We start from the raw sequence: 15,697 nt of genomic DNA on the forward strand, positions 1-15,697 counted from the left end.
AATATTACATTGTTGAGAAACAAGCTTTTGAACATGAAAGTTTCGATGACCTAATCTAGCATGCCATAAGGTATGGGAGCTAGACTTGACATTATTCAATACATCAACATCAGAAACTACAGTATTGGAATTATTAGAGACTATGAATGGTGAGGAGTTGCTTGGAGCAGCTTGAAGCTAAAGATTAGGAAAGCAGTATAAACCATCAGACCTCACATTTCCTTGCACCAACACTTCATTGGTGACCTGAGATTTAACCAAGCAATAAGTGGGATGAAATTCAAAATATACAGAATTATCTTTAGCAAACTTACTAACACTGATAAGATTTTTTGTAATATGAGGAACATGTAAAAGATTATGTAGAGCTAGAGACATTTTAGGATTATTTTGAAAGGTAAAATAGGATGAACCAGAAGAATGAATAGGCAAACCTTGACTGGAAATGAATATCTAATCGAGTCCTTCAAAAGGACTCATTTGTTGAATATTCTATTGTTCTCCTGTCACATGAAACGAAGCACCGAAATCAGGAAACCAATTTGTAGGATTGCTAGTCAAGCTTGTGTTGGTCACCATAACACTAGGCTATTGAGAAGTAGCAGGTTTCATGTTTCAATTCACTTGATTGTTGAAGTTGGGAACCATAGAGTTATGTTGTTGTTGATTAAACTAATTCTGAAATCCATCGGTCTGATTGTTGAATGAAAAACCAGAGTTCTGAAAACTAGGGTTCTGAGAATAGATTCCTTGAAAATTGTAAGCCATCAAAGGTTGATAGTTTTAATCAAATCGATGATAACAATATGCAACAATGTGACCAATTTTATGACAAACTTGACACTAAACACCTGAAAACCTTCCACTGCGACCACGTCCACGTCGACCTCCGCGGCCGCGATAGGTGTTTCTTCCAGCATTCATTTCCATATCAACATCTTGTGAAAACTAATTAGATTGATTTGTAGACTCAGTTTTCAATTGCAGACCAGAGTTAGGGTTTGTTATTGGAGCCTATGTTAAATTTATTAACGTTGATTCTGATAGAAGTCTCTTCTTGTATTTTTGAAGTCGCATCTAGTGTGCTAGCAAAAGAGCTTCAACTTCTTCAATTGAAGGAGTTTCAAATTTACTTTCAACGACAGAAATCACAGAGTTGTAGTCTTGTGAGAGACCTTCAAGAATTACATCAACATGTTCTTGAAAGGAAACTGATTCTCCAATAAATGCTAGCACATCAATAAGAGCTTTGATGCGAAGAAGAAATTCTTCCATAGGTTTTTCTGCAAGAGAAGTTGATCGGAGTTTGGTTCATAACTGTCAAGCTCTTGCTCGAGTTTGTTTACGAAAATAATCATGAATCTTGTCCCAAACTTGATAGGAGTGATTGCTTCCTAAAACGCGAGACAAAATCATAGGGGAAAGTGAAGATTGAAGCCACGCCATAAGCATTTGATCTTGCTGCTCCCAGGCGATGTATTCAGGATTGAGCTTTCCTGCATCTCGATTTGTTTCGTTCAAGAATCTGAGTGGAATTTTTGGAGAAACAACAAAGTGTTGGAGTCGATGAGCTTTGATGAATGGTTCGACTTGTTGACGCCATATGAGGAAGTTCGTCTCATCTAACTTCGACGAAATCGTGTGTGCAAACGTAATTAGGGCAGACGAAGGTTACAGAGAAGACGCTTCAGCCATTGATGATCGTCAAGCTCTTGATACCATGTGAGAAAAGAGATAAGAAAAAAGAGAGAAGAAAGTAATAGATTTTGTAATTGAATTTGTATTATGTGAATTGTGTATTTACAGTATGTAGAACACTATATATATAATACATGCTGAGTAATCACTACTTAACTAAACTTTAGTCAGTTTAGTAAACCAGAGTTAACAACCCAAAGACAGTTTAATAACTTCTCTTTACAATACATTCACATGCTTTGACTCTCCGGAAAAGCTAGTACTCAACTCATTTCCATCAATATTCTCCAAAAGTCTCAAAAAGAAAAGTTGTTCAACATGTTACTAAAGCCCAATGTTATTGCAACATAAAAGGCATAATTTTCTAAAATCCAAGAGTATTTCCAACAGATAATTTCAACATTTGAAGGACTAATTTCATTATAGAAAAGAGAATCAAATACGGAAGTTACAATCAATAATGAGTTAAGTTTCGTATCGATGAAGTAATTCCAGGAAGATCATCATATATATGATTAAGTCCTCCTCTTCAATGCGAGAAGTTGTTCTTAATCTCCTTCCTTTTTATTAAGCTTTCAACTCCAAAATCCAATTGCTCTGGGTATGCGACTCTTTATCACAGATTTGAGTAATGGATTCCAATGTAAAAATTTCATTACTACTACTGACCAGCTTCAACTCCAACCATGTCAGCATAGCATTCAATGTTGTTTACATAGTGAGATCCTCCTAGTGAGACTTAAGGCTCGGGATACTTTTCCCAAACAATGTAAAGGAATTTTTTAGTTTTTTATTATCTCTCTAGCATTTATTATTTTTCATTCATTCAACCATATGTAAAAAGAAATACATTTTAACTCTACATAATTAGACACAATTATGGATAATGAAACTTCACTGCAAAGCAGCAATTGAATTGCACGAGCGTACACAAAAGAAGGAAACAACTATAGTCTCTATCACTATTAACTTCTGTTTATAATTTGATATCATGTGATCTGTATCATAATTTTATCATCCTTATCTTGTTGAATTTTGCATAAAAATTTGCCAACTAAATTTAAAACAATACATTATCTTGTTTTATTTTTTTTGAAGAAAATTTACCCACTCAATTCATTTTATTTACCTATTTGATAGTTCTACCCAGATATTATATTGACTACTTCTGCGAGAGCAGCTTTCCATTTGTTTCACCTCGGTTCTCCCTCATGATTTGCATATGATTGCTTATAGCTTCTAGTCTGCTTTCTCACATAGGATGGATCTATGTTGTAGAACACTAGTATCACAATTTGTCCTTGCCTCCTTAGTAACTCAGCAAGATTCAAGAATGCAGGAATGACCTACACATTGTACAGTGTCCTTGGTCTTTGTTGCATTCTAAAATCTTGTTAAGTTCAACCAAGAACCACTTAGAGGAATCATAGTTCCATGAGAAGGTGATAATAGATACATGAGAATTTTCAATGGCTTCAATGAGTGCAGGTGACATTTCATCTTCCTTTTCAATTTGGTAGTCTATACAGGTTTCAACTTAGAGTTAAATTGGCTACTTCAGTGAGAACAACTTTCCATTTGGTGCACCCTGTTCTCCCTAATGTCTTGCAAAGGCTTGCTGGTGGTCCCTGTCTGCTTTCTTGCATGGGATAGACCTACGTTGCACAACACTGGTATCACAATCAGTCCTCGGTCTTTTTTCTGGTGAAGTAAGAAAAACAAAAAACCCAAGGACAGATGGTGATACCAGTGTTCTACAACATAGATCCATCCCAAAATTTTGCAGAAAAACTATTTGATAGTGTCCTTAATTTTTCTTGTATTCCAGAATTGTGTTGAATTCAGCCAAACACCCTTTCAAATTGTACAATTCTCAATGGCTTTGATGAGTGGTGGCATTTCATCTCCCTTCTCAACTTGGTAGCTTATAATAGGTTTCAACTTTCTTTTGCATCAAAGCTTCATGAAGATGGCTTGTAAAGTTCCAGCAGCGATCACCTCAAAAGTCAAGAGAAAAGTCATAATTTTACACAGCATAGAAAGAGTTGGGAAGAAGCAATAGCACTGATCATTTTCTGCTCAGCCAGGAATTCCTTATGCTGCACCTGCAACAATCACAATGCTATATTTGAAGAAATGACAAAAACTTCGATGTTTCAATGCATTCTTGACACTTGTCCTTACTACTATTCATTGGAATTTACAAACTTGTCTAATATGGATTCAAACAGTTCAAAACTCCTACAATTTTCTCAACTTCCCAGTCACAAATGAAAATTGAAACTTCAAATGTAATCATAAAGCAAATAATAGGTTCATGTAATGCATTAGCATATACAAGTCAAAGTTGTTACTCGTATCCAACTAAATCCATTCCCCTTTGTAATATGTACTCGATGTACCTGATGCAATCATGAAACCACATCCATGCCTTTGTAAAGTCAAAAGACTTGAAACATAAACAAAGGAATAACCGAATAAGTCTCAACGTCTCATCCTATCATCCATCTATCTAAGACAAGAGTACTGTTTCTTCATTTATCTTCAAAAATAACCAGTATCAAATAAAATGTAATAACATTGTGATCAACCAAAAGTCAACAAAACAATCCAACACAAGAGGACTCAAAGTAACTGCATAGAACTATAAACATATCATATCCTGTTCTTTTCCCTACAAACTAATTGAAAGAAAACAATTTTACAAAAATATTTATAAAAAAAAAAAGAACAAAACAAAAGGTAAAAACCAAGCTCTTTAACTTTAAGAAATTACTTGATTGGCAACTAGCAATCACCCTAGGGAACCATACTCAATGAAGTAGATTTTCATGCATTCACACAATGACTACTACGTTTACAACCACTGAATGAAGATCAGACAACTCAGACTTTGAATGTGTAATAAAATAAAGAATTCATCCAATCTCCATCCTCATCTGACATTTCTCAATTGAATGCGCAAATCATGAAAAATAAGGAATGAAGGGAATCCAGAACAGTGTGGGATCTGAATTCCCTACATTCATTATTTAACACATGCATGCATTCAGCAATTCAGAGATGAGAATGAAAATCAAGGAACTCATATTTTACTCTGTTAAATAGGATTTAAAGCACCCATTCAAAATCTGAGTCATTGGATCTTCATCCAACGATTATAACCGTACCCACTGCGTGAATGCCTGAAAAAAGTCACTGGATCTCACATCAAACCCTAAAAAACGGGGATTGTCACAATATTTTATAAATTTTGAATATGAATCCTGTGAAGGCCAATTCAGATACAATTGAAAAAGGAAAAACTCCAACAGCACAGTAAATTATGAAGGTAAAAGAAAACCCGAAGCTTAAGGAAATTGTCAAAGCTAATAACCGTAGAGCAAAATTGAAATAAATCAAAGAAAATAACAACTAATGGATCTGAAGAAGAGAGAGGGTAAAAAATGAACCTGAGTCTGTGTGCTATGGTATTGGTGCATCCACAAGGCTTTAGGCTGTCATCACATAATAGATGAACTATCTAGTGTTATATTTCTCTTCCACCTCACACTTTATTTTTGTTTTAAAATTACTCTTTTTTTTTCCCCTCTATTTATTTAATTTATTCAACTTTATCCTAAAATCTTAAAAAATTGAAGTAAGAGAGATGCATCCGAATGAGAGTTTATAGCATAAAAAAAATTTATAATTGTAGAGATATAATACCTTCTAAACTTTTATAATATAAATTTTAGTATATATTTACATCATATAAATTTATAAGGTTTTATAATATTTTAAATGAGAATATAAATTTTTAAGAATAATATAATTAATAAGAAAAACATAAATTATAAGATTTAAATAAATCAAATTAAAATTAATACAATTTTTTAATCTTTAATAAACAATTAATTATGTATATAGTCTCATAAGTAACATTTTTTACATAGTCTTTCATATGATTTTTTTTTTAAGTTATTGAATTTGAATAATATATTTAGATTTATGATATTTGTAAAGCTATTAGATTTAATAAGTTGATCCGCTTTATTAGATCAAATTAGACTCTTTATTTTAAGGTCTTAAAATAATCAAGTTAATTTGATTTACAATAGTTCAATTAAATTAAGTTGGATCAATAAAAATTAGGTCCAAAAGATATCGATTATTTGGTCTCATATTATTTTTATTTATTTTAAGTTACATATAAAATTATTAAAAATAAATAATTATTTCTAAGTTTTATATATATATATATATATATATTAATTTAATTATATTTAAATTAATATTTCATATAACTTAAAAACTAAATTGAACTAATTAAATGATTAAAAATTAAAAAAATAATTTATTCATTTTTTACTTCAACTTTTATCATAATTTTTTATGGTAAAAGACATCATACATTATATATTATTTATTTATTTAGGATGTATTTTCTTCTTTTATCTTACAATCTTAGCATAAATAAATAAAACAAAATTTCATTGTACTAATAGTTTTGAGATTAAATTATAATTTTATAATTTTATCCTTCTATTTATTTTTTAGATTTAATTTGTCATTATTTTTAAATGATTCAATTTAATTCTTTAATTTATTTTTAAAAAATTGATAAATATTACTTTTTCAACTAAATTAATACTAACGATATTCAATAAAATTAAATAGAACAGAAATAATTAATATTGTTAGAAATAAAATGACTAAATTAACTCACTTAAAAAAAGATAGATCCAATTGAACATTTCAAAAATAAATGACCAAATTAAATAATAATTTATTCAAAAAAAATTATAATTATTTTTTAACAAGATAAAATTTAATATTATTTTACCTATTTAGTATTTTTTTATTAAACAACTCTTTCATTTTGTAATCATATTTATGTATTCCAAATTTTTAAACACTAAATTTGTTTTCTTTCATGACATAATTAAAGATAATTAAATTTGTTTTCATAAATCTTATTATATTTTAATTATTATCTTAAAAAATAGATTGAATCATCTCGCCTAATTGGACATATTGATACTTGATAGCCAATGTGGTGACTGGTCCAGTAGTTTTTTTCTTTAAAAAAAAAAAAAGTTCTCTTATCAAAACTAGCAAGAATTTGTCAAACTAATATAAAATCTCAAAAAAAAAAGAGGAAATTTTAAAAAGATATATTTATTTATGGTTTTAATTTAATATTAAATAATTTAAAAATAAATAAATATAATTATTCCAGTATTACATATATAAAAATTATTTTGTCGATTATGATTCAATATATTCTTTTTATTTTTAAAATGTTTAATTTCATTCTTCTATTTTTAAAATATTTATTTTGATTGTTCTATTTTAAAATATTTAATTTGATGTTTCTATTTTTAAAATGTTTTAATATGTTCTTTTAATTTTAAAAAAAATGATAAATATTATTCTTTCATATGATTTCGTTAATGTTATTAGTGTCAACTTGTACCAAATAGTAACATTGAATATTTTCTAAAAAAATTACAAATTAAATCATCTAAAAATAATGAAATTAAATTAAATATTAAAAATAAATAGAAGGGTCAAAATATGCAAATTAGCCTAATTTTAATTAGATGTGTAGAAAAGTCAAATTATAGTATTATATGTTTTTCATAAAATATAATATAAATATTTAATAAATATTTTTGGTATTTTTATTTTAATTAATAGAGTTGTATTAATAATTATTTTAATTATTTGACATGTTTTAGAATATTATATAAGATGTTTTAATTAAAGATTTCAATTAAATATCTTATTTTAATTAAATAAGATGAAAGAAATTTGTAATTAAGGTTAACAAGTTTTAGCCAAAAGGTTGAAAAAAGGTTAAGTTTTAAAAGAAATATTCACTTCTTTCAATTTGGTATCCACTTTTTGGAAGATAGTTTTATCCTTATTTTACATTCTATTTTTTTCTTCACTAATATATCTCTTAAGGATTAAATGGAAAAAAATTGTGTGTATAAAAATAAATAATCTTTAACTCTATTAATAATAGTTACTTTTTTTTTAAGAAGATACAAAATGTCTTTATCCTGCTAGTTTTTTTTTTTTTTTAAATATGAATTGTTAATTAGTTAAATTATAAAATTGTTAATTAGTTAAATTGCTAGTTATATATATATTTTTTCCCATAAAGACTCAAATTGTTAAATTAAGAAAATAATTATTAAAGTATAAAAGTTAAGGTTTAAACTTTAAACAAAAGAGCACTAAAGCTTCTATAGATGAATGATTGCCCCACAGCCACTTCATATTTCTTGCGCTTGCGTCCAGATACATTCTGTTGTTCTTTAGACTGCTTCAAGGGGTTCCCATGGAGGATCAACTTATCCCATTTTTTTATGCTATGTTCAAAAATTCAATAAACAAACAACTTTAATTCTTTATGCATGGGGGCTACCTAGATCAATATCCACTCCTTTCAATTCTTTTTTATAAATATCAAATTACTAGTTTCACTTAGTTTTTTTTTATAACTAATTTAAAATATTTTTCTTTATTAATTATCTTTTCACATAATATCTTTAATTATGAGTTTTTTCCTTTCTTTCTATACTCAATAAATACTTTTTTTATGACTATTGTGAGCTCAATATCTTCGTTTATAAGAGATAAAATAACATTTCATTTTTTCTCTTCAATCATGAATTTTATGTCCCAATGATAATAGAAATCTTCAAGAATCATACTTCTTGAAATTCGACTTTTCATATACATACATTAATAATTTTGGGTTGATTTCCTAGCACATCTATCTTATTCAAGGGTTTTCCATTACATGATATACTCTGAAACGATTAAATTAGAAAATTATAGTATCTACTTTATGATTTGACTTATTATTTGTCTTTTTAAATTCATATAATATATATTATGTCCTGCCTCTTCTTAGTTTACAGAAATTAATTTTACCATACCCGGCACTTCAATCCATGCAACATAACAGTGAAAGCATGCACTAAATCCAGACACAATAAGAAGTTGAATACAACCAGGTAAAACAAATGACAAATACAAATTAGTGGCAAACTAAAATATTAAATATCAACATAGTAAACACAAATGATGGTGGTTTGAGTTTCTTAAACAAGTTATCTAAAATTTGATTCTTGATTTTGATATAAAATAAACTATATAAAGAAAAAAATATCTACCCGGACACTTATAATCTCCAATAAACATTAATCATTGTTGTTAACTCTTTGCACAAATATCATGATTGCCGAATAAGAAAAAAAAAACTAAAAATCTAAATGCATAAGACTACTGACTACACAATGGTTCTTCATAATGAAACGAAAATCCAACTTGGTAACATTTTGTAGTTTCTAGCATGTGAATTGGTTAACACTTAACACTGTTCACTGCACATGTACAGTGAGTTGAAGAAGTGATTGGTTTCCCAAGGTATGTGGGTTTGTCATCCCCTGCCATGATCACAAGTATCCTAGGCTCATACTCAACCTCTATGTTCTGGGGTATTGCTTCTTCGGTTTCTTCACCTTCAGCTGAAGACTCAAAAACATGTTTTCTTTGGGAGCAAATAAGGATCATGAGTGCCACAGAAATCAGAATCATCACCAGAGATAAGCCTCCAAAGAGGTAAGGAATTGGAGAATTCCAGCTCCTAATCCCATTGGCTGATGATGATGAGCTACTCATTGGCCCCATAATCCTGCTTCAATAGGGTGTTGAAATTAATGGTGCAATTGAAGTGAGGTGGTGATGCCAGAATTTATAGTAGAAATGAAACATCTTTATTTACAAAAGTACCCTGTTGGAATTCAGGAAGATTCCTTTTTATGCTTGAATAGATGCCTCATGCCGAGGTCAAAAGTGCAAAACATTAATCATTTCGAATCTCAAACGTGCCTAATATGAAATAAGCACTAAGGAATTGTACTACAACTTCTCTGCTTTTCAAAATTAACACAACTTTTCTCCCATTTTTGGCTTACCAAATCTTGTTACCACACCAAGTAATTGCCAAGCTCAAAAGTAAGTTTTATCGTACTGCTAAATGTTTTGCTATATTCTCTAGTGGTGAATGTTAAATTTTAATGGGACTAGAGATAAAGATGGGAGCACGAGAGGGTAAAGATGGATGTGTGACGACATAAAGAAATGACAGTATAATATAGTGTGTATAGGGAGATATTGAGGAAAAGATGACAGAAAATTGGTTGAAGTTATCGGTGTTGTGAAAAGCACAAGTCTTACATCGGTTTAGTTAAGCCCATGTTATAAAATGGTATCGCAATCAATCATATATCAATTAAAAGGCTCATTTACTACTTATCTATATACCAAAGTTTAATAATATAAGTATCAGAAAGTATATTGTAAAAAAAAATTCAAATCTCATATCGAGTAAAAATAAGGTCAAAATCAAGTATATAAATAGAGAATAATTCTTACCTTATAACTTGATTTTGTAAAATTGAATTGGATTTAAATCTACTTTCTAAAAGCCGGAAAAGTAGATTGCATGGTTTTTAACTCCCATTAAAATGATAGAGGGAAGCCAAGAAGAATGTTGGGAAAAATTGTTAATAGAAATTTCATGTTGAATATTATTCCTAGAGAATTTAGTCATTAATTAAGTCCGTTTGTGAGTTCTGTTTCTATGAAATCATTAAATCAACCTCACCTAGTCAGATAAGACTTTGGTTGTTATTTTTGTTGCTGTTATTGCTGTTCTGGTTTACCAAATAACATGCAGGCCTAAAGTTGTTGTTTAAAATTGTTCATGTGGAGAAAGCAGAAGTTTCTCTAACCAAAATATGGGAAGAGGCGCATAAAAAACGTTTCATCTCTTGGAGTCACTAACTATAAGGTAATCTTGTTGATGATAAATATCAACCTTACCCATGTTTGCTCACCTTTGGTAAATCAACAAGATATATTGCCTAACTCCAGCAGTTTCTAACTTTCCAAACACCGGAAAAGAAAGAGGGGACAAAAGCAAAATATCTTTCGGTTGTGTTATGCAACGGAATTAAGAATTACTAGTTATGGCAGCTTCAAAATCTTTATTATATTCCTCTTTTTCTCAACCACATGATCATATGCGGCTAGGGGTTGCAGTTTGTTGTTGCCTCAACATTTATTTTTATTTTTAGTAATCATGGTATTAATATGAAGTATTCACCATACAAAGCAGTAACTAGTCTCTATCTAAGATCATGAACGCATGCAAGATAGAAATTCCCCTCCCAACATGATTTATTTCACACCTAAGGTTAAGGTTTGAATCCTAAATAACTTGATTAATAAAGACAAACTGCTACCATTTGTATCGACAAGTTTTAGTTGCTTCAACCTCTGGTACTATGTGATTTGTGTGGCATCTATTTAGTTCCAAATTGAAAATTTTCAAGAATATTTATGATCATTTACATACTTAAAGACATGTAGTTAAGGCTACGGTTTATCTATTTTGAGAATAGAACAAAGTTGATATAAACAGAATGTGTATTCAAGTGTTTGAGTGTGTCTGTGTGGCTAACAACTTCTAGCAAAATGAACATGACCCTTCAAGAATTTGATATAAACAGTTTACAGTGGTGTTGAAGTGGTCCAACACTCCAACTCCCAATAGTTCTCTATTCATAGCTCTTATCTTGAAATTATCTGCATAAAGGCTAGAACTCTTTTCTTCCCGTATTAATGACCCTTCTATTCATAGTTCTCTATTCATAGTTCTTACCTTGAAATTATGTGCATAAAGGGTATAACTCTTTTCTTCTGTAATTTTATTATATTTTACTTACCTTTTATATATATATATATATATTATTTTCATTGTCTTTTAATTCTTATAGTTATATAAATTTTCTCTTTTAGTCTCCATAGAAATAAACACCAAAAACTGAAAGAAGAAAAAATATAATTATATAAAATTAAAATGAAATATTTTTAATTATAAAGACTAAAAGGTAAAATTTATAGATGACAATGATAATTAAAAATTTATTATTAAACCAATCATAATTCTATTACATTGAAATATATATTACAGTAAATATAGCAAAGAATCAAAGAATGTGCGAGAATACAATATATCCGTATATGATAAAACAATATGTAAATACAAATAGAATGATCACCTACCCTACATGGCTATGTCTTCATTTCTTCTTGCTCAAAAAATTGAGCAATGGTGTATCTGGGACAGGTATCAACTTCACAACCCAACCAATTGGCCATGAAACTGCAGCTAGACCAATGCAAATAGCCCATTGCCCCCAATTTAGCCTCTCTGTGCCAGCAAATTTCTTGAGAAACTCAACCATCACCACCTGAAGGACTATTGTGAAGCCAATAATGCCCAAAAACAACTTGCTCCTGTGTATGCCTTTGAACACATTCCTCTTCTCCATCTTCCTTGCATTGAACTCATTGAACACTTGGCAAAGCACAAATGTGTTGAAAATCAATGTGTCATTCACCCCTGATGTCACACCAAAGATAGACTCACCTTTGAATTGAAGGGTCAGCAAAACTGCTATCTGGTACAAAGCTTGAGCCAATAGGTTCCTCCACATGACATTGGTGATGAGAGGTTTTGTTCTACCAACAGGTAGCTTGTCCATCAACTCCTTGGTAGGCTTTTCAGTTGCAAGAGCCAAGGCACCAAGTGTGTCCATGATCAAATTCACCCATAATAGTTGCACTGCTGTTAGTGGCACTTCCCCAGCTGACACTGCTGCCACAAAGTTGATTGCAAGTGCTGCAACATTCACTGTCAACTGAAACTGAATGAACTTCTGAATGTTGTTGTAAACACATCTTCCCCACCTTAAGACAGTGACCACAGATGCAAAGTTGTCATCCAGTATAACAATATCTGAGCTCTCTTTGGCCACTTCAGTGCCTTGAATTCCCATAGAGAGTCCAATATCAGCTTCCTTCAGTGCTGGTGCATCATTTGTGCCATCACCAGTGACAGCAACTACATGTCCTTTCTGCTTCAGGCATTGAACCATTAGAAGTTTGTCAAAAGGAGAAGACCTTGCCATCACACAGATTTTGTCCACCTTCTCCAACCTCTCTTCATGTGTGTAGTTGCGAAATTCCTCTCCTTCAACAACTGCTCCAACTGTGTCCTGATTAGGTCGAAGTATGCCGCATTCGGTTGCTATGGCCTTTGCAGTGAAAACATTGTCACCTGTGATCATTTTTACATTCACACCAGCATGTTGGCAAGCTTCCACTGCTGCCTTCACCCCTGGACGACATGGATCCTTAATCCCCACAAGTCCTAACAATGTTAAACCATTGTCTTTCACTTTCACCATTGTGTTGCCTTCTTCATCTTCAACCTCTTCCTCAGCTACTTCTACATGTGCAAAAGCAATGCAACGAAGACTACTAGCTGCCATACCTTGAATAATTTGCTCAAACTTCAACATGCTATCATTGTCAAGATCTTTCACAATGCCAGAAGCATCATAGTATCTTGAACACATCTTTAGTACCATCTCAGCTGCTCCTTTCCAGTGTGCATTAACTGTGTTGTCTGCCTTCCTTCTCAACAAAACTCCACTTCTTTTCTTCTTTGAGTTGAAAGTCTCAACATGAATGATAGAACAACTTCTTGTCAACTGCTCCATCTCCATCTTCAAATCCAAAACAGCCCAAGATAGAATTGCTTTTTCTGTAGGACTACCTGAAAACTCAAATTCAGAACCTGGTTCATTGGACTTGCACACACTACCAGTTGTGTTGAGAGCCACCCCTTCTTGGATCAGTTGCAGAACAAATGGAGCAACCTTTGAGTATGCACTTTGAGGTTCTAGGCCAAGCCAGAACTTGGTCACCTTCATCTCATTGAGTGTGAGAGTGCCTGTTTTATCAGTGCAAATTGTGGTAGCAGAACCCATTGTCTCACATGCAGATAGCTTTCTCACCATTGCTTGGTCAGCCATCATTTTCTTCATTGAATAAGCCAAAGTGAGAGTCACAGCCAGTGGAAGACCCTCAGGGATTGCAACAACAACAATGGTAACTGCATCAGCAACAATCCCCACAACAGCATTCATTATATCATCAAACTTGGTCCTGCCTCCATTGAACTCCCTCTCTCCATTCTCATCCTTTGTGTTCCCTGTGAAGTACCTAACCAATAAAACAACAAGGACAAGAAAAGCCACAGCCAAACCAACCTTCCCAATGGATGATGTAAGTCTGTTAAGCCTCTCTTGCAAAGGAGTCTCCTCATCAATATCGCTGCTTATTGAACTCATCATTTGTCCCCATGTTGTGTTCATACCAACTGAAGTAACAAGCATCTTAGCATACCCATCAGCCACCTTGGTGCCAGAGAACAAAAAAGGGTGGCGACGTCTATCAATCTCAACATGATCACTCTCTCCTGTCATGCTTGACTCATCCACTTTGAGTGAATGTCCTTCGATGAATACCCCATCTGCTGGCACTTGATCTCCAATCTTCAAGCAAATGACATCACCAACCACAATGTCAAAGATTGACACGTGTTGGCGCCTCCCACTTCTGACCACATCAATTTGTATGTCGTTGCTCACTTGAGACAACTTGTCGAACTGTCTGTTCTGTCTGAAGTTGCTTATTGAAGACAAGGAAATGACAATGAACACCGCAACAAAGATGCTTCCACCATCGTACCAACCTTCTTTGAGGCCATGCTCCTTGATGCCAAAGCCAAGGGAAAAAGCAGCACAAACCAAAAGGATTAAAATAGTGACATCCTTAAAGGCTTCCACCACGAAGTGGAAAAAACCTTTGGAAGGTGGTTTGGCATAAGTGTTGGAACCGAACACTTGTTTCCTACGTGTGATGTCTTCAGCATCATCATCACCTTTGATGCCATACTCAACGTGCGTTTCAAGGGCTGTTGCCACCCCTTCAACCCCACCAAAATTTTCAAGGCTTTGAAGGTCTTTTTCTTTGACAATATCAGTGAGGGTGGTTTGGTCTATACCAAAGGAATGGTGAGAGTTCAAATCAACCACGGTAAAAGATGATGTTGGTTTAGGTAAGGCCTTTGGTTTGGTTTTGTTTGTGTTGTTATTGGGAGTGAAGTGTGACATAAGGGCTCGGGAACAATATATGGCAACGAATGCTGAATGCCATCTTTTATTTGATACACTAACGGTGTCTGGTGCATTGAGAAGTACCTCAACGCGTTCAAAGTTTGTGAGCAAGGTTATTGACATGGTTTCAAGAACAAAGTAATAACCAAAGCAATAATCAAAGTGTTGTATATATATATGGAGAATGCAATGAATTGAAAGATTGAAGCTATATATTTGTAACAATATGTTTTGGAACAAAGTATACACGACTATACAGTCTTTACCTCGTACGTGAAACTGATGTATGACTATTGTTGAGGAGTCCAGAAAATTTGGAACAATAAACTTGGATACATAATTTACATATTGATGCCAAGGATTACAAACATATATATACTATTTTAAGGTTTTCGTATGCTTTAAGGTTTCTTAGCATTATTCAAGAAGACGAGTCATTTTTTCGTTATGAAACGAAGAAAGTTGCATACTATTTTTCCGGCTTTGGTGGGTAGGAATCTACGAGGAGGGAAGAACCAAAGGTTGCTTTTGTTTGTTTAGTAATTTGCAGATTTAAGAATTTATGGAGGATGTTACGAGGAAAGTAGTGGAGTACGTCGACGAGAATCTAAAGCTATCAAGCAATGTTTTGATGCTAGTTGTTAAGTTTTGTCGGCTTCCGCGTTGTTTCAGTTTTTCTTCTTTTAATTAAGGTAGTTACATATATTGAGTGTGTTGGTTATTATATTCCAAGACTTCTTTGATGAATATATGTAGTTGTTTTCCTATTTGGTCACCAAAACTCAACTTTATGGCTCACATGAAGGTTAAGAGATGCAAAAGGCATAAAATAATCTTCATTTTAACATCATTAAATAACCAATCCGAAAGGGAAACGGAAATTTAATCAAGTTTATCTATAGTTG

At 32.1% G+C, this 15,697-nt stretch overlaps 1 protein-coding gene and 1 long non-coding RNA gene across 2 annotated transcripts; both read right to left on the bottom strand.

The window, feature by feature from the left end:
- Positions 1-3,161: 3,161 nt before the first annotated feature.
- On the bottom strand, positions 3,162-5,369 carry LOC109814392 (uncharacterized). The gene is made up of 2 exons (XR_002241071.3): positions 5,151-5,369; positions 3,162-3,803 (listed from the first exon to the last, which is right to left on the bottom strand). It is a non-coding gene; the product is annotated as an uncharacterized LOC109814392 (long non-coding RNA).
- Positions 5,370-11,674: 6,305 nt separating this feature from the next.
- Positions 11,675-15,332, bottom strand: LOC109814389 (putative calcium-transporting ATPase 13, plasma membrane-type). Its single transcript, XM_020378805.3, has one exon. The coding sequence runs from the start codon at positions 14,913-14,915 to the stop codon at positions 11,847-11,849; it is 3,069 nt and encodes a 1,022-aa protein (XP_020234394.2). The 5' UTR covers positions 14,916-15,332; the 3' UTR covers positions 11,675-11,846.
- Between the last annotated feature and the right edge of the window lie 365 nt (positions 15,333-15,697).

The sequence above is a fragment of the Cajanus cajan genome, chromosome 2 (assembly GCF_000230855.2).
Source record: "Cajanus cajan strain Asha chromosome 2, NIPB_CcT2T_4, whole genome shotgun sequence".
NCBI lineage: Eukaryota > Viridiplantae > Streptophyta > Magnoliopsida > Fabales > Fabaceae > Cajanus > Cajanus cajan.

Excerpts from the sequence above, each read along its gene's own strand:
- LOC109814389 (XM_020378805.3), bottom strand. The coding sequence starts at position 14,915 with ATGTCAATAACCTTGCTCACAAACTTTGAACGCGTTGAGGTACTTCTC.